General features: G+C 46.3%; 1 protein-coding gene across 3 annotated transcripts in view; it reads left to right on the plus strand.

Moving 5' to 3' along the window:
* Positions 1 to 27,278, plus strand: part of SLC11A2 (solute carrier family 11 member 2) — a 319,640-nt gene that overhangs the window by 166,984 nt on the left and 125,378 nt on the right. For all 3 annotated transcript variants that reach the window (XM_030198289.1, XM_030198288.1, XM_030198291.1), the window contains 2 exons: positions 10,313 to 10,419; positions 13,603 to 13,673. In XM_030198289.1, coding sequence (XP_030054149.1) covers positions 10,313 to 10,419; positions 13,603 to 13,673 — 178 coding nt within the window. The remainder of the gene's footprint in view (positions 1 to 10,312; positions 10,420 to 13,602; positions 13,674 to 27,278) is intronic.

Consider the following 27,278-nt stretch of genomic DNA (forward strand, 5'->3'; position numbering starts at 1 on the left):
TGAGAGATTTGCTTTTGTCAAAGCCCCGTGTCAAACCTCCACCAGTGTCATAGGATCTCAATGTCGTTCTCACCCAGCTGGTGAAAGCTCCTTTTGAGCCACTGAATTCCTGCCATCTGAAGTACTTGACCTGGAAGGTTGTTTTCTTGGTGGCTGTTACTTCAGCTCGTAGAGTAAGTGAGCTTCAGGACTTGGTAGTGCATGCCCCTTATATTAAGTTCCATCACAACAGAGTAGTCCTCCGCACGCACCCTAAGTTCCTGCCAATGGTGGTGTCGGAGTTCCATCTGAACCAGTCAATTGTCTTGCCAACTTTCTTTCCCCATCCTCATACCTGCCCTGGTGAAAGCAGTTTGCACACCTTGGACTGAAGGAGAGCATTGGCCTTTTACGTGGAGCGGACAAAGCCCTTTAGACAGTCTGCCCAGGTGTTTGTTTCTTTTGATCCCAACAGGAGGGGAGTTACCATCCGAAAATGCACAATCTCCAGTTGGCTAGCAGATTGCATTTCCTTCACTTATGCCCAATCTGGGCTGTCTTTAGAGGGCCATGTCACAGCTGATAATGTTAGAGCCATGGCTGCATCAGTGGCTCACTTAGTCAGCCTCCATTGAAGAGATTTGCAAGGCTGCAATGTGGTCATCAGTCCATACATTCACATCTCACTACTGATACCCGGCGCGACAGTCGGTGCTGCAGAATCTGTTCGGGGTTTAGAATCCAACTCCACCCCCCTAGACCCATTTTTGTTCTGTTCCAGGCTGCACTCTCAGTTAGTTGTTTATGGTTTCAGGTCAATCTATGTTATGTCGTCGCCGTTGCGAGGCCCAGTTGACTAATGTTCATTGTTTTGAGTGAGCCTGGTTGCTAGGGATACCCCACATGTGAGAACAAGCAGCCTGCTTGTCCTCGGAGAAAGCGAAGATACATACCTGTAGCAGGTATTCTCCGAGGACAGCAGCTGATTGTTCTCACAAACCCGCCCACCTCCCCTTTGGAGTTGTTGTTTGTTTGTTTGCTTTTTGATTAAACTGAGCAGGAACGCTCACGTGACGGGTGGGAAGTCGTCAGTGCATGCGTGGTGCGCACGGTTCGTGCACCAGAAGGCTCTGGCAAAACCTTTTAAATTTTGCTGTAGAAAAATTTGCCGTTTCCTGGGCCATCGTGGACGCTGATCCACATGTGAGAACAATCAGCCTGCTGTCCTCGGAGAATACCTCCTACAGGTATGTATCTTCGCTTTTTTGCAGCCACTAAGCATTTTGTAAGTATCTATCCTCTTTTTCTACATCCATATCTGTTGTCAGACTTTAAAAATAGTTTAAAATCAAGTTCAGCTTTTTGTTGTCTTATGGATGCCATTTTGAATTTCTCCCTAGTACTTTTTTTTTCTCTACTGGCAGTTTCTGCATTGGGGTAATTTTATAAATTTTTTTACAAGTAAACCCCGTAATATGTGTAGAAAGAACTTTGATCAAATTGTGCAATATGTACATGCATAAAAAGTATGTGTGGTGGTCAGGCATATACTTGCATGCAGTGCACATGCAGGTGTAGTTACAAATTGTTTTCGTTTATAAAATATATGCCTACATCAGTGGTTTCTGGGGGAAGCCTAGTCAATCAGGTTTTCAGGATATCTGCAGTGAATATTCATGAGTTAATCTTGCATTTGCTGCCTTCATTGATGATATCCTGAAAACCTGACAGGTATAGGAACTTCTGGTCTACATGTGTGCATGTAAGCCACAGTGTCTGATGTATTTTGTAGGGAGACAAAGAGGGGTATTTTTGATAAGACATCTAAATCCAACTTTGGACATTTTGCTGAAAACGTCCAAACATCAAGTAGTGAAAATGACCATTTTCAAACCAGAAGAGCAGCTATTATTTTTATTTCAAAATAGTCATTTGCTATAAGGTGTTGTGCTTAGTGCATCTATCTTTTTGATCCATTTTCAAAACAAAAATGTCCAAGTGAAAAATGCACAAAATCAAGCCATTGGGATGTAGGGAGAGCCAGCTTTCCTAGTAGACTTGGCACACAGGCATCCCAGCAGAGCACCCTGGGGGGCATTGCAGTGGACTTCACATAAAAGGTCCCAGGTACACATCTTACTGTTAACCCCTTTATATTGTATGCTAAGCCCTTCAAAACCCACGAAAAGCCTACTGTCCCCAAGTGTACACAACTACAATAGCCCTTATGACTACAGGTGTCACCTATACGTGGGTACAGTAGGTTTTGAAGGGCTGACAGCTTCCACCACAAGTGTAATAGCTAGAATGGATTATGGGCTTGGGTCACCTTATCTATAGTGCACTGCACCGACCACTAGGCTATTGCAAGGCTTGTTGCTCTAATAGGACTGGTCATAACATCTGATGCTGTCCTAGAGGCTGGTATGAGGGTCCCAGAAAACAACAACGGCAACCGATCTGCAAAATCCAACGTGGAAAACAAACTAGCAGATCAGTATAATATCCAGCAAAAACTTTATTGAAGATACCGTGTATGAAACGAATGCCCGACACAGGCCGTGTTTCGCCCAACAATAGGGCTGCGTCAGGGGCTATAATGAACAATAAACATATTAAATTATAAAACATATCAAATTATAAAACATGAGAATTCATAAAAATATGTGTGTCTAAAATATGTAAAACATCAATATAAATTATAAAATACATGTGATATAAAAACATGAATTATGAACATGTTTTAAAAAAATAGAACATCAAAATGACCTATAATGTACATGAAAAACATAGACATGAATTATCAACATAGAGAGTCCCTTCTGATTGAAAATTAAAATATATGTACAGTAGACATAAAATGATCATAAACATCAACTGTTAATTAAAAATATAATATAGAAATGCATGTAAATATATATGATTCAGCAACCACCAAATTAACAACACATATATTACATATATATTGCAGTTATATTATAAAATACCAGCAAAAAAAGGGCACAATAATAAAAATTGATCATAAAATGGGTTATAAAACCATTGGAAAATAAAAAAATAATTTAAAAATAAATAAATTAAGTTAAAAAAACAAAAAACTCAGGACAACTACCTAGTCTGTATATTTTTAAATAAGAGCGGCTGAAAGAAGAGGAACAAACGTTTAGAAAACATATAATTATCTCAAACCTATAAAAATGGCTCACAAAATAATTTCTCTTTCTCCGAGGACAAGCAGGCTGCTTGTTCTCACGACTGGTTGACGTCCACGGCAGCCCCCTCCGACCGGAAAAAAACTTCGCGGGAGGTCCCGCATGCAGGGCACGCCCACCGCGCATGCGCGGCCGTCTTCCCGCCTGTGCGCGACCATTCCCGATAAGTTTTTTTTTTCCTTTCCGTGCTGGAGAGAGGCGTGTCTTCGTCCCTCTCCTTGTCAGCCCCGGAAACCGGATTGCGGACTAGCCCGCGTTTTTCTTTTCTTGTTGTATGTGTTCGCATTCTCTTTTTCTTGTTAAAAAAAAAGAAGTTTCCCTCGTCGTTCTTAGTCGCGAGGGCGCGTCGTCGCGGCCTTGTCGCGCGGTCGTTTCTTTTTCGGGTGTGCTTTTCACCGCTACCATCAATGATTTTGACTTTGCCGACGCGATTTTTCCGTCGATGTCCTCGAAGGTCCTGAGCGGATTCAAGAAGTGTGGTCGGTGCGGCCGGCAGATCTCGCAGACCGATACTCACGCTTGGTGTCTTCAGTGCCTTGGCCCAGAGCGTAATTCCAAGACGTGCACCTTGTGTTTCGGCTTACGGAAGCAGACGCAGGTGGTGAGGCAAGTTCTTCGGGACTGTCTTTTTGGAACTTGCGCCGGCCCTTCGACGTCGACCTCAACGGCATCGGTGTCGACGGCTGGGTCTTCGGTGTCGATGGCGTCGGTGCCAACTATGGCATCGACCCCAGGAGCACAGGTACCTTTGGCCCAGCGGCCTGCCAGCGACGGCGGTGGTGAGCGGCCGCGCGGGCAGTCTGCCCCGGCCACTCCCGCTGCTCAGGGCCATCGGGACCGAACCCTGTCGGATCAGATACCTCGAGGCCGTGGGGGCTCCACCTCCTCCTCCTCCCTTCCACGGAGCGCCGATGACGGACATCGGAAGAAAGCCAAAAAGCACCGTCATCGGTCACCCACGATGCACGGGACTGGCAGCTCCGGGACATCGAGGGACGACTCGATACCAAGGAAGCGGCAGTGCCGGGAGCAGCGTTCCCCCTCGGTCGAAGAGGTGTCGCTGCGCCGGTCCTCGGGTATCTCGGTACCGTCTCCTGGACCCGAGCAGCTTCCAGCACCGGCTCCCCTGCCTTTCCCGACAGCGGGCCTAGATGAGTGCCTCTGAGCCATCCTTCCGGGGATCCTGGAAGGGCTGATGCGCCAGGCTCTATTGGCACTGGGGGTGCTTGCGCCCTCGGCACCGTTGATGGAGGCGCTGGTGGGATCTGGCCCGGTGATGAGGCCTCCGACGCCGCTTGCGGCACCGGTGTCGACCGCCACTCAGGTGGAGTCCACGTCTACATCGATGGAGGGAGCTTCGTCCCTGCCGGCGCAGGAGTCCACCCCTCGACGCCATCATCGAGGACGTGGTTCCTCGCAGTCGAGACGGGCCCGGTTGCGGTCTGAGCTGAGAGAGCTCATGTCCAACACCGAGGAGGAGGCCTCGTGGGGGGAGGAGAAGGACCCCAGATATTTCTCCTCAGAGGAGTCTGTGGGCCTTCCCTCCGACCCCACTCCTTCACCGGAGAGGAAGCTCTCGCCTCCTGAGAGCCTCTCCTTTGCCTCCTTTGTCAGGGATATGTTTATCAGCATTCCCTTCCCAGTGGTTACTATGGATGAGCCGAGGGCGGAGATGCTCGAAGTCCTCGACTATCCATCACCACCTAGAGCGTCTTCCACGGTACCGCTGCACAATGTCCTTAAGGAGACACTGCTTCGGAACTGGTTGAAGCCACTATCTAATCCCACCATCCCCAAGAAAGCGGAGTCCCAATACAGAATCCACTCAGACCCAGAGTTGATGCGGCCTCAATTGCCTCATGACTCGGCAGTCGTGGACTCTGCTCTCAAGAGAGCACAGAGTTCGAGGGATACCGCCTCGGTGCCCCCTGGGCGGGAGTCTCGCACTCTGGACTCGTTTGGGAGGAAGGCCTACCAATCTTCCATGCTCGTGACCAGAATCCAATCCTACCAGCTCTACACGAGCATCCACATGCGGAACAATGTGCGGCAACTGGCGGACCTGGTCGACAAGCTCCCTCCGGAGCAGTCCAGGCCATTTCAGGAGGTGGTCAGGCAGCTGAAGGCGTGCAGAAAGTTCCTGTCCAGGGGTATCTATGACACATGTGATGTGGCATCTCGAGCTGCGGCCCAAGGTATAGTGATGTGCAGACTCTCCTGGCTGCATGCCTCTGACCTGGACAACCGTACCCAGCAGCGGCTGGCGGATGTCCCTTACCGGGGGAATAACATTTTCGGCGAGAAGGTTGAGCAGTTGGTGGACCAACTACACCAGCGGGAAACCACTCTCGACAAGCTCTCCCACCGGGCGCCTTCAGCATCCACCTCAGCAGGTGGACGTTTTTCCCGGGCCCGGCAGGCTGCACCCTATGCCTACAGCAAGCGTAGGTACACCCAGCCGACCCGATGCCTCCTCAGGCACAGGGACAGTCCCAGCGCGCCTACGCAGCCCCCGGCGCCTCCACAGCAAAAGCAGGGGACGAGCTTTTGACTGGATCCATGGGAACATAGCCGCCATCAAAGTAGCCGTGACGGACGGCCTGCCGGTCAGGGGGAGGTTGAAAGTTTTTCACCAAAGGTGGCCTCTTATAACCTCCAACCAGTGGGTTCTCCAAATAGTGCGGTGCGGATACACCCTGAATTTGGTCTCCACCCCACCAAATTGTCCACCGGGAGCCCAATTCTTCAGCTCCTATCACAAGCAGGTACTTGCAGAGGAACTCTCCGCCCTTCTCAGCGCCAGTGTGGTCGAGCCCGTGCCACCCGGGCAGGAAGGGCAGGGATTCTATTCCAGGTACTTCCTTGTGGAGAAGAAAACAGGGGGGATGCGCCCCATCCTAGACCTGAGAGGCCTGAACAAGTATCTGGTGCGGGAAAAGTTCAGGATGCTTTCCTTGGGCACCCTTCTACCCATGATTCAGAAAGACGATTGGCTATGTTCCCTGGATTTAAAGGATGCTTATACTCACATCCCGATACTGCCAGCCCACAGACAGTATCTCCGATTCCTTCTGGGGACACGTCACTTTCAGTATTGTGTGCTACCCTTTGGGCTCACCTCTGCACCACGGGTGTTCACGAAGTGTCTCGTGGTGGTTGCGGCGTATCTCCACAAGCTGGGAGTGCACGTTTTCCCGTGTCTCGACGATTGGCTGGTGAAGAGCACCTCAGAGATAGGAGCTCTTCGGTCCATGCAGTGCACTATTCAACTTCTGGAGCTGCTGGGGTTTGTGATAAATTACCCGAAGTCCCATCTCCAGCCAGTCCAATCTCTGGAATTCATAGGAGCTCTGCTGAATTCACAGACGGCTCAGGCCTATCTTCCCGAGGCGAGAGCTCAGAATCTCCTGTCCCTCGCTTCCCAGACCAGAGCGTCTCAGCAGATCATAGCTCGGCAGATGTTGAGACTCCTGGGCCATATGGCCTCTACAGTCCATGTGACTCCCATGGCTCATCTTCACATGAGATCTGCTCAATGGACCCTAGCTTCCCAGTGGTGCCAAGCCACCGGGAATCTAGAAGATGTCATCCGCCTGTCCATCAGTTGCCGCAATTCGCTGCGCTGGTGGACAAATCGGGCCAATTTGACCCTGGGACGCCCATTCCAAATTCCGCAGCCCACGAAAGTGCTGACGACGGATGCATCTCGCCTGGGGTGGGGAGCTCATGTCGATGGACTCCACACCCAGGGGGTGTGGTCCCCCCAGGAACAAGATCTTCAGATCAACCTCCTGGAGCTCCGAGCGGTCTGAAACACACTGAAGGCCTTCAGGGATCGGCTGTCCTACCAAATTATCCAAATTTGGACAATCAGGTTGCAATGTATTACATCAACAAGGGGGGCACCGGATCTCGCCCTCTGTGTCAGGAAGCCGTCAGGATGTGGTGTTGGGCATGCCAGTTTGGCATGCTTCTTCAAGCCACATACCTGGCAGGCGTAAACAGTCTGGCCGACAGGCTGAGCAGAGTCATGCAACCGCACGAGTGGTCGCTCCATTCCAGAGTGGTATGCAATATCTTCCGAGAGTGGGGCACCCCCTCGGTGGACCTTTTCGCCTCTCAGACCAGTCACAAGCTGCCTCTGTTTTGTTCCAGACTACAGGCACATGGCAGATTGGCATCGGATGCCTTTCTCCTCCATTGGGGGAATGGCTTCCTGTATGCATATCCTCCCATACCTTTGGTGGGGAAGACCTTACTGAAGCTCAAGCAAGACCACAGCACCATGATTCTGATAGCGCCTTTTTGGCCCCGTCAGATCTGGTTCCCTCTTCTTCTGGAGTTGTCCTTCGAAGAACCGTGGAGATTGGAGTATTTTCGGACTCTCATTTCGCAGAACGACGGAGCGCTTCTGCACCCGAACCTTCAGTCTCTGGCTCTCACGGCCTGGATGTTGAGGGCATAGATTTTGCTTCGTTGGGTCTGTCTCCAGTGTCTTGCTTGCTTCTCGAAAGGATTCCACTAAAAAGAGTTACTTTTTCAAGTGGAGGAGGTTTGTCGTTTGGTGTGAGAGCAAGGCCCTAGAACTTCATTCTTGTCCTGCACAGAACCTGCTTGAATACCTTCTGCACTTATCAGAGTCTGGTCTCAAGACCAACTCAGTAAGGAATCACCTTAGTGCAATTAGTGCTTACCATTATCGTGTAGAGGGTAAAGCCATCTCTGGAGAGCCTTTAGTCGTTCGATTCATGAGAGGTTTGCTTTTGTCAAAGCCCCCTGTTAAGCCTCCTGCAGTGTCATGGGATCTCAACATCGTCCTCACCCAGCTGATGAAACCTCCTTTTGAGCCACTGAATTCATGCCATCTGAAGTACTTGACCTGGAAGGTCATTTTCTTGGTGGCAGTTACTTCAGCTCGTAGAGTCAGTGAGCTTCAAGCCCTGGTAGCCCATGCTCCGTATACTAAATTTCATCATAAGAGAGTAGTCCTCCGCACTCACCCTAAGTTCCTGCCAAAGGTGGTGTCGGAGTTCCATCTTAACCAGTCAATTGTCTTGTCAACATTCTTTCCCAGACCGCATACCCACCCTGCTGAACGTCAGTTGCACACATTGGACTGCAAGCGAGCGTTGGCCTTCTATCTGGAGCGGACACAGCCCCACAGACAGTCCGCCCAATTGTTTGTTTCTTTCGACCCCAATAGGAAGGGGGTCGCTGTCGGGAAACGCACCATCTCCAATTGGTTAGCAGATTGCATTTCCTTCACTTACGCCCAGGCTGGGCTGGCTCTCGAGGGTCTGGTCACGGCTCATAGTGTTAGAGCCATGGCAGCGTCAGTGGCCCACTTGAAGTCAGCCACTATTGAAGAGATTTGCAAGGCTGCGACGTGGTCATCTGTCCACACATTCACATCACATTACTGCCTCCAGCAGGATACCCGACGCAATAGTTGGTTCGGGCAGTCGGTGCTGCAGAATCTGTTTGGGGTTTGAATCCAACTCCACCCTCCAGGACCCGATTTTATTCTGTTCAGGCTGCACTCTCAGTTAGTTGTTCTTCGTAGGTCAATTTCTGTTATGCCCTCACCGTTGCGAGGTTCAATTGACCTGGATTCTTGTTTTGAGTGAGCCTGAGAGCTAGGGATACCCCAGTCGTGAGAACAAGCAGCCTGCTTGTCCTCAGAGAAAGCGAATGATACATACCTGTAGTAGGTGTTCTCCGAGGACAGCAGGCTGATTGTTCTCACCTACCCTTCCTCCTCCCCTTTGGAGTTGCGTTTTTTCCGCATTCCTTTGCTTGTCATTCAACTGAGCGGGAACGGTCACGCACGGGCGGGAAGATGGTCGCACATGCGCGGTGGGCTTGCCCTGCGTGCGGGACCTCCCGCAAAGTGTTTTCCGGTCGAAGAGGGCTGCCGTGGACGTCAACCAGTTGTGAGAACAATCAGCCTGCTGTCCTCGGAGAACACCTGCTACAGGTATGTATCATTCGCTATGTTGATAATTCATGTCTATGTTTTACATGTACATTATAGGTCATTTTGATCTATATTTTTTAAACATGTTCATAATTCGTTTTTATATCACATGTATTTTATAATTTATATTGATGTTTTACATATTTTAGACATATATATTTTTATGAATTCTCATGTTTTATAATTTGATATGTTTTATAATTTAATATGTTTATTGTTCAGCCCCTGACGTAACCCTATTGTTGGGCCTAGAGGCTGGTATGTACTGTTTCATTTACATCTTTGTAGGGTGGGAGGGGGCCAGTGATCACTGAAGGAGTAAGGGGGTGTCATTCCTTTATTCCTGCAGTGGTCATCTGGCTTATTCGTTAATAACACAGGTCTAGACCAAAATGTCCAACTTTTAGCCCTGGACGTTTTTGTTTTTGTTCCATTATGGCAGAAAAACATCCAAGTGTTAGGGGTGGGATCTGGGCATTCCTAACGTGCCCCCTTGTGATTTGAACACACTTCTGATGGACTTCATAGAAAAATGTCTAAAAATTGGTTTTGAACATACCAATTTGGATGTTTTTGTGAGAAAACGCCCAAATGCAGATTTATGCCTCTTTTTGGATGTTTTTTTCTCTTTTTGAAAATGGAACTCCAAAGGCATCTGTGTTGACTTTTTATAGAATAGCCACATAATAGGCACCTACTTTGCCTTTCAACTTAAGCAGCCTGTTATAAAATTACCTTCCACGTGCATAAAATACAATGATGTGAAAGTCTCTTCCCCCTCTCCCAATTTCCCCTATTATTGCATTTATGTTTCACTGAATGGTTTCTGATCTTAAAATATGTTAGACAAAGGAGTTTGATCTTGGTACACACACCACTAAAATTACTGAGAAAATAACTTTCTTTGTAAGGTCTTTTTCCTGCCTGTATCATGTAGTGCTATATTAGTATTTCACAATAATTCAGAGCTTTAAATGGTATCGGCCTAGTACCTTTCACAAGCCAATAAATTTGCCAGAAAATTTTACATTTCAAGAGTGCCCTTTTCTTCCCCCATTAAAAGGTAATATGATCTGCATTCTCTCATGTGTTTCCACAATTAAAGATGATGCACGAACGGTATTTTGATGTTGTTTTCTCATAGGTCCCTCGCATTTTTTTGTGGTTGATGGTAGAGTTGGCCATCATTGGATCTGACATGCAAGAGGTCATAGGCTCAGCCATTGCCATTAATCTTCTGTCTGTTGGAGTGTAAGTAGGTTTTAGGAGATGTTTATTTATTTATTTGCTTGCTTTGTAAGGTAAAGAATGAAGGAGCTCTTTTTACTAAGGCACACTGAAATCTAGGCTTCACGCGTTCTAACACGGGACTTTCCCACATGCTAAGCCCAGATTTACCATGGCATATTTTGTAGGTTTGCTCTTTCTCATGCGCTATTGTTCACATTAGCATGAGGTATCTGCAAAAAAATTAAACACATATTAAAAAATCTAGTTCAAATGTTGCATTACATTTTTAAAGTCTGCACTCTAGTATAAATTTTTTATGGGCAAACACCACAATCTATGATGAAAACTTGTCATTTGGTCATCTCTTCAAGATACATTACAATAAAAAAAAAATTTTGAATGTACGGGGGGTAAAGGAATACAACATAAGCAAATTTTTGTGTCTACTTTTTCCTATCAAGCCACAAAGATGAGCTCCCCGAAAATATCAGAACATTAAGTACATAAGTATTGCCATACTGGGAAAGCCCAAAGGTCCATCAAGCCCTGTATCCTGTTTCCAACAGTGGCCAATCCAGGTCACAAATACCTGGCAAGATCCCCCAAAAAGTACAAAACATTCTATACTGCTTATCCCAGAAACAGTGGTTTTTCCCCAAGTTCATTAAAATAATGGTCTATGGACTTTTTCTTTAGGAAGCCGTCCAAACCTTTTTTTAAACTCCGCTAAGCTAACCACCTTTTCCACATTCTCTGGCAACGAATTCCAGAGTTTAATTACATGTTGAGTGAAGAAAACGTTTCTACGATTGGTTTTAAATTTACTACATTGTAGCTTTATCGCATGCCCCCTAGTCCTAGTATTTGTGGAAAGCGTAAACAAACGCTTCACATCTACCCGTTCCACTGCACTCATTATTTTATAGACCTCTATCATATCTCCCCTCAGGCAGTGTCAGATCTGAGCACCAGAACAGAGGAGCTCCACAGGGCTTGAAATTTCTCTTAGAGGAAGTTTTGGTCAATATGTAGGAGATCATTTCTTAAAACAGATGTTTTTAGCCTTCAAATTTTAGCATTTGCTACATTTTACTTGGTCTTGTTTTCAACCTATTTTGGTATGAAAGAGTAAAAAAAAGAGGCTCCAGAAGCGTCACAGATGGCTCTATAGTTGAGCACCAGTTTCGTTTACTCTTAGGAGGCCTTTTACTAAACCATGTTACGCGCTTAACGAGCAGTTTACCATGCGGTAACTGCTAGTGCAGAGCCGAGTTAAGGGGCTATGTGGTAATTTAGCAGTTACTATGCAGTAAACTACCTATTAAGTGCTTGGTATGGAGAGAAAGAGAGTGTGGAATCTGTGTGGCAGTTAACATGCCTCATCTACCACACGCTAATAGGAAGTAAACACTGGACCATCATTGCTGATAATTGCTAATTATCTAATCTTTAGGAAACATCTAAAAACTTTGCTGTTTCAGAGGTTTTTATCGGAAATAGGGATTGATTGAATATTATTGATTCATTCTATGTAGTGTTCCTTTCTCCAGGTATGCCTGGGTACTGATAGTTTGTTAACCTCATTGAACTGATATGGGTGTATGCAGGATATAAGCACTTAGTATTAGTAAAGCATTTTGCAGAAAGCCTTTTCTCAAGCAGTAAAACACACTTTAGAGCTTTTAGTAAAAGAGCACCATAATCTTAGAACATAGAGCCAGATGCACAAAGTTCCTGTTAAGGATCCGTCTGCATTTCCAAATCAATAAAAATGTACCGATTTAGAAACACAGAGGATTCACTAAGAAAATCGCATGCAAATGAGCTTCTCGTTGCTTTTGCGACCCAGCTCATTTGCATGCGATATGGGGGAAGCAAGTCGGTGAGCTGAGCATGTGCAGAACAGTCGCTATGCGTGGCTGCTCTGCGCATGCTACAGATGGCTCTCATACACGCAGACAAGCTGCGGATAGCAGTAGATTTACCCTTTTTTTTTGGCAGACACAAAAGCGCTTTTTTTTTTTTTGGATTGGCATACCTGTATTGCAGCTCCCTTCCTCTGGCTGCTGGGAAAAAGTGAGAAAAACCTCACTCTGCTGCTCTCTGCTCTTCTGTGAGGAATCAGCAGCATCATGGCTTGGTTCTACCCCCAGCTGTTCCTTCTGCTTCCTTCTATTGGCTGACTGACATCCTAGAACGCCCATCTCCCTGAAGATGGACTCTCATTGTTTGGCTGCTGTCCCAACTCCTCCTTGCAGGGCTTCCCTGATGACATCACTTTAGAGCTGTGAGCTGATTGGATCCGAACTTCCAGTAATGAGTGGGCGGGACATCCCAGGCTGATGCTGTCCAATTGGTTTAACCCCTCTCTGTGGAGGGGGACACCAGGAAGTTCGGATCCAAGCAGTTCACAGCTCTAAAGTGATGTCAGGGAAGCCCTGCAGGGAGGAGGAGTTGGGACAGCAGCCAGCCAATGAGAGTCCATCTTCAGGGAGATGGGCGTTCTAGGATGTCAGCCGACCAATAGAAGGAAGCAGCAGGAACAGCTGGGGGTGGAACCAAGCCCCTGTCCCACAGACGCTGTTTCTTTGATGGACCCTTAACTTCCTTGTATTTTTGGTAAGTCACCATTACTTTTATGCTTTATTTTTCAGTACTCCCCCCCCCCCCCCCCCCCCCCCACTCCCCCAATTTCTTGCCAGTAAATGTAATTTGAAAAAGAAACATGTGGCACAGCTTTCAAAGACGCAAAGAAGCTTGCGTGTAAGCTGTTATACTTTTTTTTTTTTGTGCTCCATCTTCCCTGCCTTGTTTCTCCCCTTCTCCTACTTGCAATAATGAAGAACTGGCAGGTCCACACCTCACGTTAAAATTTCCACGGTAAAGGTAGGGACTGCTTTTGTGCACGGGGTCGGAAACGGTAGTGCATCGCATCACATTCACATTATAATAAAAATTAGCTCATTTGCATTCTGTTTTCGTTAGCTGCTACCATGACAGGAAAATGGCTCAGAGAACCCTTGTGTGCAAGTCCTGGTTTACTGCTTGCGCGATAAACTTGCTAGAACCAGTTTAAAAACCACGTTGGTGGTATGTTAAGTTTAGTTCATCTGGCCCCTAGATTCTTATTTATGAGGCCTTTCTCCTTCTCGCTGATCTTTACCTGAATAATAGAACTTGAATTTTTTTCTCTTTGTGTTTTAGAATTCCTTTGTGGGGTGGAGTGCTGATAACTATCATAGACACTTTTGTCTTTCTCTTTCTAGACAAGTACGGTAAGTGGCAGTTTGGATAAATTAAAATTATTGGAGATCTGTATTCAAATATGCAGGTTCTACACAAAGATAAGGGGGTGATTCTTTATGCTAGATATTCAGTGGTCCTATCTGTCCAGCAGTCCTAACTTTAAATAGATTTATTTTTTACATTTGTTCCCCGTGCTTTCCCGCTCAGATGATTGTATGCTCCATCTAAATGGATAAACATCTGAATATCTGGATAGTAGTTGAATGTCACTGCTTGTACGGATAACTTTAGGTCCCAACACGGCTATTCTTTTTGTAAATGGGATAAAATCTGGATAGAGATTGAGTTGTCCAAATGTATCTGTTTTGTGGACGTAATATTAAAAAAAAAAAAAAAAAAACAACCCTTATTGCCCAGGTTGCATTCTGTGAAAATTTTAAATGCCCAGATGTAGTTTAGTTGGTTTGTTTTTCTTTATGAAGTTGCTTCCTTCAGCCTGAATTATTCTACAGAAATTAGAGGCCTGATACTCTAAAGGAGTTGGGCAGGAGATGCTCCTTTTAGTTAAATCCTGCTGAGCTGGCCATGACACTTAACCTGCGTACATCTAGTAACGCTGTAGAGTTTAGTAATAGTTAACTGGGCAGTGCTGTTACATATCGGCTGTAATCAGCCATGTTGAAACCAGCTAGTTTAGGGGTAGGCTTGGGAATTATGCGGGCACCGACGATATTCAGTGCTGATGCCTGCATAGATAATTGGGTAAGTAGGACTGCATAAATAACAGTCCTAATTTTGCCTGGTTAGCTATGTGGATACTGCACTGACTATCGGCCATAGATGGAGGAAGTGACATCACCGCCGGATATGGCCGCATAGCTCTGGGTGATTTCCCTAAAATTAGTAGTTTAATTTTCCTATTGGCGGCACCGGCAGTTCTAACAAGCATTTTTCTTAGTTGTGACTGGGTGTGGGGCATAGGTTAGCATGAGTGCCCAAAATAAAAGTGGATCTCTCCAACTTTGTCTACCTGGGTTCAGTGGGGCCTAGTGCCACGAAGCCTGGCCCAGACGATAAGATGGTGCTGACCATATCCCAGCCAAACCGCTCGCAGTCTCCCAAGCTCTTTGCAGCAGGTAACACCCAGTTCCATAGTGTCCCACAGATCAATCCAGAGACTTGTGGGTTGTGTCCCTGTACCAGCAGGTGGAGATAGAGAGAACCTCCGAGGTTTGCTATATGTGGACCTGTGCAGCCAAGTAAACCTCTGTATTCTCCCTATCTAGCAGGTGGAGGGACATATCTCTGTGCAGCTCAGGTTTGATCTGGCTACAGGTGTCCTTTGGGCCTAGTTTAGCACAGTCAGGGGTTGAGTGGCCATCTCTGAGACTACACCAATGCTGGTGCCCAGAACTTCAACACTGGCACCTCACAAGGTTTCTGAGCTGAGGCCTGAGTAGGTAGTACCCCCTCTGATATCAGGGAGGGAAGCTTCCCCAGAGTCTTAGAGAAGGGCTGCACATCGACGCTTCTCAGAGCGTGGATGTTGTTCCACTAGGTCAAGGCCGGTGCAGACTCAGTCTCCTGATTCTCAAGAGGAAGAGGAATCTGACTGGAACTGCTCATGGGTATCAAACAAGGATTCACATTACTTCTTATAGGAGGAGAAGCCATATGGTGTCCCATCTGATCCCTCACCTCCTCAAGCGAGATGAAAATCTCCTCAAGAGGTGCACTCGCTTATTGGTTTGTCAGGGAGATGGCTGCAGCCATCCCATTTCAGACTTGGAGATGGAGGAGGAGCCCAGGGCAGAGATGTTATGCTATAAGTCTTCTCCTGTGGAAGAGGGGTCACAGTGCCATTGCACACTATCCTTAAAGATGCACTGATGAAGAACTGGGAATCTCCCCTCTCAGTGCAGGTAGCACCCAAGAAGGTGGATACACAGTATCGTATCCAGAAGGCTCCCTGATTTGAGAGGACCCAGTTGTATCACCACTCTTTGGTAGTCAAATCCACTCTCAAAGAGCTCTTTTTCTCATGCTTCAGTGCCCCTGGGGCAGGAGGCCAGAACCTTAGACTTGTTTGGGAGGAAACTGTCACAGACTCGGGGACAACGTGAGCTCTTGGGCTGCTGTCGACGAATGTCAGCAGCAGGCAGACTTTCCAACCAGAACAGGACTGAACAAGCAGGACTGGAACAGACTAGGAGTTCAATAAGCACACAGGCAGAAAAAGACCAGAAGTGCACAGAGCACACTGTCTGCACTAAGACACAAACCAGGACTGGACTGAACAAGCAGGACTGGAGCAGACTAGGAGTGCAATAAGCACACAGGCAGAAACAGACCAGAAGTGCACAGAGCACACAGTCTGCACTAAGACACAAACCAGGACTGGACTGACAGGAAGCACAGGGTCAGAACCAAGTAAAGCCAGAAGAGAGAACACTCAAACAGGCCGCAAGGCCGACCTGGAACCCATGCACACAGAGCCCTCTTATATGGGCCACAAAGCTGAGCTGGAACCCAAACACAACAGCAGAAGGCAGAAGAGACTAGGCAGAGCTCTAGGCGAGGCTGGCTAGGCAGAGCTCTAGGTGAGGCTGACTAGGCAGAGGTCTAGGCTGGGCCACATGGCCACACAAACAAACAGCAGAACAAACAGGCAAAAACAAGACAGAAGTGCTAACACTAGCACACAGACAAACTGAAGAACTAAGGCAGAAGTGCTAAAACTAGCACACAGACAAACCGAAGAACTAAGGCAGAAGTGCTAACCCTAGCACACAGACAAACCGAAGAACTAAGGCAGAAGTGCTAACCCTAGCACACAGACAAACCGAAGAACTAAGGCAGAAGTGCTAACCCTAGCACACAGACAAACCGAAGCACTAAAGCAGAAGTGCTAACCCTAGCACACAGACAAACCGATGAACTAAGGCAGAAGTGCTAACCCTAGCACACAGAACTAAGGCAGAAGTGCTAACCCTAGCACGAAGAACTAAGGCAGAAGTGCTAACCCTAGCACGAAGAACTAAGGCAGAAGTGCTAACCCTAGCACGAAGAACTAAGGCAGAAGTGCTAACCCTAGCACACAGAACTAAGGCAGAAGTGCTAACCCCAGCACACAGACAAACCGAAGAACTAAGGCAGAAGTGCTAACACCAGCACACAGACAAACCAAAGAAGTGCTAACCCCAGCACACAGAACTAAGGCAGAAGTGCTAACCCCAGCACACAGACAAACCAAAGAAGTGCTAACCCCAGCACACAGAACTAAGGCAGAAGTGCTAACCCCAGCACACAGACAGACTGAAGAAGTGCTAACCCCAGCACACAGACTGAAGAAGTGCTAACCCCAGCACACAGAACTAAGGCAGAAGTGCTAACCCCAGCACACAGACAGACTGAAGAAGTGCTAACCCCAGCACACAGACTGAAGAAGTGCTAACCCCAGCACACAGACAGACTGAAGAAGTGCTAACCCCAGCACACAGACAGACTGAAGAAGTGCTAACCCTAGCACACAGACAAACTGAAGAACTAAGGCAGAAGTGCTAACACCAGCACACAGACAAACCGAAGAACTAAGGCAGAAGTGCTGTATAAGCAGATCGACAAACCTGGAAACCTATGGCTTTACAAAGGCCCTGAATGAATGTCCTCACCTTCCTTATGAGGGCCTTCACTGATGATGTAACGACTACAGAAAAGAGACTTGAAACACACTGAACACCAAAGTGAGGCTGGGAACACACTGAACACCAGAATGAAGCTTGGAACACACTGAACACCTGAGTGAGGCTTGGAACACAAAGGAAGTGGCAGCAGAGGCAACACGGCAAAGAAAAGAACAGACTGGAGCCACCTCTGAAGCTGACCACTGGAAGACAAGGTGAGACTGAAAGTGGAGTCACGAGCACAGTCGTGACAAAAACCTTTCAGGCCTCGATGATCATTGCCAGCATCCAGTCCTACCAGCTCTACATGAACCTTTACTTTGGAGTCTCTAGTAGAGAATGACACGGGGACAAAGTTTGTCCCTGTCCCCATGGATTCTGTCTCCATCCTCGCCCCGTCCCCATGGGCTTTGTCCTCATCTGCAGAAGCCTCAAACTATAATGATTTTATAATTAAATCTTTTCATTAAAGTATAAAAAGGAACAATATGCTGTGCAACTATTGTGTATAATACAAATAGATAACAATATCGGTGAGCAGCTGTAATAACCCTCCTCACCACCACCCTCTACCCTTCCAACCCCAACAATAGCTGATTTCTACTACCCTAAGGAATCCTAATCCACCCTGTTAAAATGTCCAGGGGTACAAAATACAACCCGTTCTGTATGCCCTAGAGGGGAGAAATATGCCCTGTGAAGCACTGTTATGATTTTTTAATCTGTGGATTAATAATAAGTCATCAATAATCTCAGGATTCAGTCTAGCTCTCCTGTATTCCACAGTCCTTCCTGCAATAGAAGATGTGTTCTTAGATGTGATGGTAGCAGGATGTACTAGTTGTGGCCAGCATGTTTGCTTATTTTTCCAAAAATATCAGCTGCATCACTCAAACGTAAATAACAGTCCAATTCATTAACAGGCTTCAAAGAAGAAAATGACACAGGGACAAAGTTTGTCCCTGCCCCCGTGGGATTTGTCCCTGCCCCGTCCTCATCCCCACGGTTACTGCGGTTCCCCATCCCCTTGTCATTATCTAGTCTCTAGTCAGTAGTACACTTAATATGGCAAATTCTCTTCCTGTAGAGCAGGCCACCAAGCTTTGCCAGTAGGCATGTTGGCATTATTTAGCCAGAGGCGCTTATGACACTTTTGATATTGCGTCTAGATTCTCTGGAATGGGTGTGGGGATGTGTATACCCTCATGGCTGTGTGTCTCTGACTTGAAACACGCTGTACAGGCAAGGTTGGCAGATGTGCCTTGCCGAGGGGACAACTTATTTGAAGAGAAAGTGGAAGAGGTTGCTGATCTTTAAAAAGCACACTGATACTATCCACACTCTCTCTTGGTAACCTCCATCTGCATGTGGTTTAGCAAGAAGATTTTTGACTGGGTAAAGGTGCAGGCTTTACTACTCTCAAAGGTGTAGGTACCAGTCTTCTGCTTGGTCTGCTCAGGTGACTTAGGGCCCCAGTTGTGCAGCGAGTGGGTCTCTACCTACCTTGAAGAGTGCTGTGCAGGGCCCCTGGGACCGGCCTGCGTTGGACCCGACCCCGAGATGACATGACGATTGATGTTGCTCAGGTTGACACCAAGGAGCCTTGATGTTCGGCTCCAGGCAAAGGCCAAGAAGCATTGGTATTGGTTCCCCTCGATGCATGGAGCCGGGAGCTCTGAGGTGCTGAGGGATTCGGCACCTAAGAAGCGTCTGCACCAGGAGGATCGCTGCCCGTCCATACAAGAGGTGCTGGTGAGGATGTCTCCAAGCAGCCAGGACTAGCCTCCTGTCTTGACCCCAGCAGTTCTTCAGATAGTCTCTGAGCCAATGCTCCAACCTTTCCTGGTGTCAGCCCTCGAGTGCATCCGGGCCTTGCTCCATGAGCTGCTGGATGGCTTCCTGCAACGGAATGCATTGGGGTCATTACGCCTACCATGCCTCCTGTTGCGGTCCCAGTGTTGATTGCTACCCCAGCTGGAACCCCTTCGATAATCGGAGGAGGAAAGCTTCGCCGGAGTCTAGGCAGGAGCAGACTTCTCGATGTCCCTCTCGGGGACATAGTTCCTCTAAATCGAGGCAGGATTGGTTTCTGCCCTCCCATGGGAAGTGTTTTTTTTTTTTTTTTTTCACAATTCAAAACAATACAGCAATGTGTAACAATTAACATGTAAACCTGCCATGCATAGCAAAAGTCATGCCAGCACTCTTTGGTACAATACTACATAAAATCTAGGCACACCATAATATTCTTAATCTCCAAGCACCGCCCCCCCCCCCCCCCCCCCAAAAAAAAAAAAAAAAAAAAAACCTCCTGATAGGTACAGCTAATCGTATACAAAAATCAATAAGATAACACTAAGCAAGCAACATCACTTGATCTCATGCTCAGCATGCCAGATAGTAAACGGTTCCCAAATTTTTGTGAAATTCAGGACTTGATTATGGTGCAGGTCAGTCAGTTTAGACATACGGCAAGCATAGTCTACTTTGAATAAAAGTTGTTGATGCATGGGTAGAGTAGACTGCTTCCATTTTGCCCCCAAGGCTATGCAGCGCAATGTAAGAATAATAAAAACCAATTTACAGAGTTTACCTGGTAACCCTGGAAGTTTAATATTCAACAAACTACAGCCCATCATGGGAGGCAATGAGAGGCCAATGATCTTTGTGATTAAGTCAAACACCATTGTCCAATATCTCTGAGCCCCTGGGCAAGACCACCACATATGGATAAAGGTACCCTGTGACCTACAAGCACACCAACAAAGATTTGAAGATGAAGGATAAATGGCATCTAGATGGTGTGAGGTGTAATACCTCATGTACAAAATTCAGTACAGGCTGTGATTCAAAAAGTAGGTAATTGAATACTATGCACACTGAAAGACAGCCTAACACAATCACACAGGTGATGTTTAAATTCAAGATAACAGGAATACCCTCAGAAACCAAGGCTCCCGCCAGGGTCTAGCCAGCAAAACACCATTGTCTTAAAAAAGACTTTGTGTCTGTGACTTAATTTCTTTCATAGGGTATGTTTCCTGTTTCTATATTTACAAATTTAAAGCTCCCAAAGTTTTAAACGTTAATCTTTAGGATAACTGGATCAAAACACATTACAAGCAACAGCATGGTCTATTTTACTTAATCATACTGCCAGGGGTGATAGTTTCAGGGTCAGAGAGAGAGAGGTTGAGCGACCCTGAAACTATCACCCCTGGCAGTATGATTTAGTCAATTGGTTCCTGATGAAGCCCTTTTTAGGGTGAAACGAATTGGGTCCCATTGAAATAGAAAAAGTAAAAATCAGCAGATGCACTGCGGGGGAGTCAAGCCAGCATTGATTGAGCTAAATAGACCATGCTGTTGCTTGTAATGTGTTTTGATCCAGTTACCCCAAAGATTAACGTTTAAAACTGTGGGAGCTTTACATTTGTAAATATAGAAACAGGAAACATACCCTATGAAAGAAATTAAGTCACAGACACAAAGTCTTTTTTAAGACAACGGTGTTTTGCTGGCTAGACCCTGGCAGGAGCCTTGGTTTCTGAGGGTATTCCTGTTGTCTTGAATTTAAACATCACCTGTGTGATTGTGTTAGGCTGTCTTTCAGTGTGAGGTTTAGTACCACATATACAGCATTTTATATCCATTTTCCACCATGTGACTATCTACGGACACTTTAAGCAACCTCTTTAAAATTCTCTCCCATTCACGTGAGGTATATCTTTCCCTCAGTATAGTCTCCTAATGATCAGTGTATTTGATTGGGGATGCCCCCTGCTGAACATGTGAGCGATAAAATCGGGAGATGCAACCTCTACAACTACTTCCATTTAAAGCCCTTTCAGAAGTGTCTCTGGTTCTCAGAGCTCCGAGAGAGCTCTTCTGCGAAGAAAATCAGCAAGTTGGTAGTAATGAAACTGGTCCCTCCGGGTCAGGCCAAATTCTTCCTACAAATCTGGGAAAGGAAGCAATTTCCCCTCCTCCAGTAAGTGTCCCATTTGCGACATATCCTGAGCTGCCCATCCTTGATATTTGGGGTCGATGCAACCCAGTACAAAACCTTCTGCTTTCGCTATAGGGTATTGCGAAACAGTTTCTTCTTTAAGCTATAAGAAAGATGTGTTTGATGTTAAGATGTTTATGAAAATTAATAAAAATATATTTCAAACAAAATATACCTGCCCAGGGAAAAATTGTTTCCGAGTGCAAATCCACAATTCTAGGGTCAAGGCTATAATTGGGTTCACCCTCTGATGTACGCTCGAATATCTGACAATATTATCTCTCCTACCACATATTGTTCCATACATACCCAGCTCTTATGTTTATCCCACTGCCATGCCACTAAGAGTTTTAATTGAACCACTATGTAATACTGCTGAAAATTGGGAACCACCATCTCTCCCTTGTACCTGAACTGAAAAATGGTTGATCCTGCTCACGAAGGATTTCGCTTGCAAATATAGTGGAACACACCGAGGGGCATAATCGAACGCGAACGCCCATCTCTATGGGCGCCTATCTCGGAGGACTGGTACGCGAAGGGGCGGGACAGACCGTATTTTCGAAAAAGATGGGCGTCCATCTTTTGTTTCGATAATACAGTTTGTGCCGGGCAAATGCATCGCATTTGGGCGGATTTGAGCTGGGTGGTATCAGTTTTCAGCGATAATGGAAAGCGAAGGCACCCAGCTCAAAAACGAACAAATCCAAGGTATTTGGTTGTGGGAGGGGCCAGGATTCGTAGTGCACTGGTCCCCCTCACATGCCACGACACCAACCGGGCACCCTAGGGGGCACTTGTAAAAAGTAAAAAAAAAAAAATTTAAATAGCTCCCTTCCCTTGGGTTCTGAGCCCCCCCAAATCCCCCCCCCCAAACCCACTGCCCACAACTCTACACCATTACCATACCACTTTTGGCAGAAGGGGGGCACCTACATGTGGGTACAGTGGGTTTTGGGGGCAGTTTGGAGCGCTCCCATTTAGCAGCACAAGTGTAACAGGTAGGGGGGATGGGCCTGGGTCCACCTGCCTGAAGTGCACTGCACCCACTAACAACTGCTCCAGGGACCTTGCATACTGCGGTGATGGAGCTGGGTATGACATTTGAGGCTGGCATACAGGCTGGGAAGAAAAGTTTTTAAAGTTCTTTTTTTTTTTTTTGGTGGGAGGGGGTTAGTGACCACTGGGGGAGTCAGAGGAGGTCATCCCCGATTTCCTCTGGTGGTCATCTGGGTAGTTGGGGCACTTTTTGGGGACTTGTTCGTGACAAAAAAGGGTCCAAAAAAAGTGACCCAAATTCTCGCTTCTGGCGCCCTTTTTTTTCCCATTATCGGCTGAGGACGCCCATCTCTCCTCGGCCGATAAACATGCCCCAGTCCCGCCTTCACCACGCCTCCGACACGCCCCCGTCAACTTTGTTTGTTCCCGCGACAGAGTGCAGTTGGAGGCGCCCAAAATCGGCTTTCGATTATACCGATTTGGGCGCCCATGAGAGAAAGACGCCCATCTCCCGATTTGGGTCGAAATATGGGCGTCTTTCTCTCTCAAAAATAAGCTGGACCCTGATGTAAAGTCTGAAAAAATGTATTCGGCAAAGCAGTTGGGAGAACAAATATTTAGGCAATACCTCATCTTAATTGCATGCACCCTACCCAACCAGTAACATGTAGGTACTCCCATTTCTCCAAATCTGCCCATAGAGAAGGTAAAAGAAGTGGATAATTGGCCTCATAAAGGGGTCTTTCAGTTGTTGGTAAGGTAAACCCCCAAATACTTAACAGTTTTAGAGGCCCATACAGGACCATACAGGACCATAGCCGCTTAACATCTGCAGGTTGCAAGGACACATTTAGGATTTCACATTTGGCTAAATTAATTTTAAACCCCGAAACCTGACCATATTCCTCCAGAGCCTCCGTTACATGAGTGCAGAGGATTCCCCAAAGTTAAAAGCATATCATCTGCAAATGATAGGATCTTATTTATGAGGCCTGCACATGGAATACCCTGAATATCCACCTGGCTCCAAACTATGGAGGCAAAAGGTTCTAACACCAGTGTGAACAACAGGGGGGAATAAAGCTCATCCCTGTCTCGTGCCTCTAGCCAGTTCAAAGCTTATCCCATATGCTCCATTAACTTGTAAGTAAGAGAGGGGTTTAGTATAGGTGGTCTTAACCCATGAAAAAAATCATAAGTAATGCCACACTGGGAAAAAACCAAGGGTTCATCGAGCCCAGCAGCCTGTCCACGACAGTGGCCAATCCAGGCCAAGGGCACCTGGCGAGCTTCCCAAACGTACAAACATTGTATACATGTTATTCCTGGAATTTGGATTTTTCCCAAGTCCATTTAGTAGTGGTTTATGGACTTGTCCTTTAGGAAACCGTCTAACCCCTTTTAAAACTCTGCCAAGCTAACCGCCTTCACCACGTTCTCCGGCAACGAATTCTAGAGTTTAATTGTGCGTTGGGTGAAGAAAGAATTTTCTCTGATTTGTTTTAAATTTACTACACTGTAGTTTCATCGCATGCCCCCTAGTCCTAGTATTTTTGGAAAGCGTGAACAGATGCTTCACATCCACCTGTTCCACTCCACTCATTATTTTATATGCCTATATCATGTCTCCCCTCAGCCGTCTCTTCTCCAAGCTGAATAGCCATAGCTTCCTTAGTCTTTCTTCATAGGGAAGTCGTCCCATCCCTGCTATCATTTTAGTCGCCCTTCGCTGCACCTTTTCCAATTTTACTATATCTTTCTTGAGATACGGTGACCAGAATTGGACACAATACTCAAGGTGCAGTCGCACCATGGAGCGATACAACGGCATTATAACATCCTCACACCTGTTTTCCATACCTTTCCTAATAATACCCAACATTCTATTCACTTTCTGAGCCGCAGCAGCACACGGAGCAGAGGGTTTCAGTGTAGTATTGACGACAACACCCGGATCCCTTTCTTGGTCCGTAACTCCTAACGTGGAACCTTGAATGACGTAGCTATAATTCGGGATTATCACATGTGACATGGTGCAGAGCAGGAAGGGCCAGGACACCCTGTCAAAGGCTTTTTCTGCATCTATGCTTAATATTAAAGCTGGTTCTGCCGACCTCCCAGCCCATTCAATAATATGGAGTCCTCGCCTGATATTATAGAGTGTTTGGCGTCCCATTATGAATCTGGTCTTATCTTGTACAAGTTTAGGCATATAGACCTGAAGGCAAGTAACTAAAATTTTTGTGAACACCTTGTAATTGGTGCCTAACAGGGAGATTGGCCAGTATGAGCCACGTTGAGTAGGAGCTTTACCTGGCTTCAGAATCAGTGTCACCTCTACCATTCACCAAGAATGTGGAAACAATCTCCCTCTTGAAAACTATTAAACAGTTTGGTTAATGGTTTTACCAAAAGCCTGTGAAAGCATTTATAAAAGCAATTAGTGAAGATATCAAGACCTGGAGCTTTTCTGAGTGACAGGGATTTAATAGCCCGTAAAGTCTTGTCCTCAGTAATGAGCGCCAAAAACGCAGCAGCCTCACCAGAGGTTAAGCTCGGCAAATCCACCCTAGCCAAATAACCACTCACAGCTTTGTCCTCAGTGTGAGTCTCTGGGGCATATAAACTTTGATAAAAACGTGTAAAAAAAATTCACTAATGCATTGAGGATCACTATGTTCCTCACCCTGGTTATCTTTAATTACAGAAATATGATTCCTAGTCTTTCTGTGCTTCAGTTTATGAGCTAAAAGTCTGCCAGCTCTATTACTGGTTTCAAAATACTCCTTTTTGCAAAATTTGCATTTGCTCTGCTATCTTCTCAAGCTCCAGGCCCTGAAGGGCACCGTGAGTCATATGTAGTTGAGTAAGAAGCCCCTGAGACCCTCTACCCCTCTTATGCTGTTGTTCTAACTGATCCAATTGTCTCAATGCCTCTTGCTTCTGCGAACGCTGCCTGCGACGGTGGGCCCCTGGGGAGATAGCCTCCCCTCTCAAAACAGCTTTTCTCTTGGCTGCAATTCCTGCTGAGTAATCTTGAAAGCAGAGTATTTTTACTTTTTCATAAGTCAGAGAATTATTCGATCTTGCTGCCTGTAATATATATTGCTTGTGCATAAAATTGAGCACTCTGCAGATAATCACTCGTGGCTTAACAGCGTTCATCTGGCGAACTCCTAACCGGTGCGCGCGTTCAATTCTTAAGGGTCCAAGCTCTGCTCGAAATTCAATACTTTTGGTCAGCCATTGTTCTAGGACCCTCTCCAACTGTCTTCCACCGAGCGCTTCAGGTAAGCCTACCAAGCGGATGTTATTCCGCCTGGAGCGGTTTTCCAGGTCTTCAATTTTAAATTCCAGGTCCGATATTTTTTTCTGAAAAGTTTTTTGAGAGTCTTCCACTCCCGTCAGTCTGTTTTCCACTTCACTGACTGTAGTTTGGAACGCTATGCATTCCTTGGTCAAATCCTCTATTTTCGTGTTCAGCTTTTCCAGTTTAGTATCCAACTTTTGGTCAAGTGGGATCAGCCAACGGTCTAATAGGTCTTCCATCACCCCCGTTAGTTCGGAGGTGATCTCAGCCACCCACGCCGAAGATACTGATGGGCTTGTTTCGGGGAAAGCCGTCGCCATTTTGTCTTCGGCCGCCTTTCCCCTCTGCCTTTCTTTTTGAGCTGATTTCGTCGCCATGTCCAATTTTTTGCTCGTTCTGCTTGGCCAGATATTTGCACTGAGTCTTTCTCTAGCGATTATTGCAGGTTAGAGGGGTTCGAGGGGTTCGATTCTCCTGCAGATATGGGGATTATCAGGCAGGCTTCGGAGAGAAGTTCACCTGCGACTTCTCTTCACCATAGCGTCACGTGACTCCTCTCAAAACAGCTTTTATTCCATCTCAAAATAACTAGGAGCAATCCCTGGTTGGTCATTAAACTCAATATATTCCTTAAGGGCTCCCTCCAAATGGGTGATATTTTGTGGATCCACTAGGAGGCCATCATCAAACTCCAGTACTGAGTGCCATGTCTCTCTCAGATCTCCTGAAGAGAGATACAAATGGGAGCATAATCAGACCATGCCCGAACCTGCAGAAGAATAGATTTATCAACCCCCCCCCCCCCGCCCCCAGCAATCTATGCGAGAATGAGTTGTGGACCCCTGAGTGACAGGTATAGTCACGATGCCCTGGGTGATAATGCCTTCAGGGGGTCCACCAGATCCCATGTGGAATATAACACTTTTAAGCTGCTTTCTATTTGCAGTTCCATAGTGGACCCCTGGATTGGAGTTATCCAAAGCTGGATCAGGCATCAGATTAAAGTTGCCTCCAAGAATCAAGATCCCTCCAACTTGGATGCAATCAACTTATTATCTCCTAGAAAAACACTTTTTCTGCTCCGAATTAGGAGCATATATATTGACCAATGTATAAAGAAAGTTTCCCAACTTCACTCTTAAAAGAAGATATCGTCCCCTGACATCTTTCACCCCATCCTGCACCTCAGAAGCAAATGTATGTGCAAAACTATCCCCACCCCAGTATTCGTGTTATTAGAGCGATTAGACGCCAAGTAGAGATGAGGATTTTTTTTATGGTGCAGAAGGTGCTCAGAAGCAGGCTTTAAAATGTGTCTCCTGTATAAAACCTATCCCCATTGGTAAGCGCTCCGCCTCTTTAAAAAAAAAAAGTTTTCATTTACGAGATGTATTGAGACCATGTATATACATAGTCTTTGTGCTGCTTTTGCAGGTTCACTGATAAATGTCCCTTTAACACTATGGAAAGCATGGAAGGCTTCTTTAACCCAACAGTATAGACAATAGAAATACATAGTTAAAAAATAAGGGACCAATGCAGAAAGCGTTTCAGTTCAGGTGTTTGTATGAAAAACATGCGGTGGTTAGCAATTCTGTGGCATGAAAGATTAAATATAAATAAATGAAACAAA

The sequence above is a fragment of the Microcaecilia unicolor genome, chromosome 3 (assembly GCF_901765095.1).
Source record: "Microcaecilia unicolor chromosome 3, aMicUni1.1, whole genome shotgun sequence".
Lineage (NCBI taxonomy): Eukaryota > Metazoa > Chordata > Amphibia > Gymnophiona > Siphonopidae > Microcaecilia > Microcaecilia unicolor.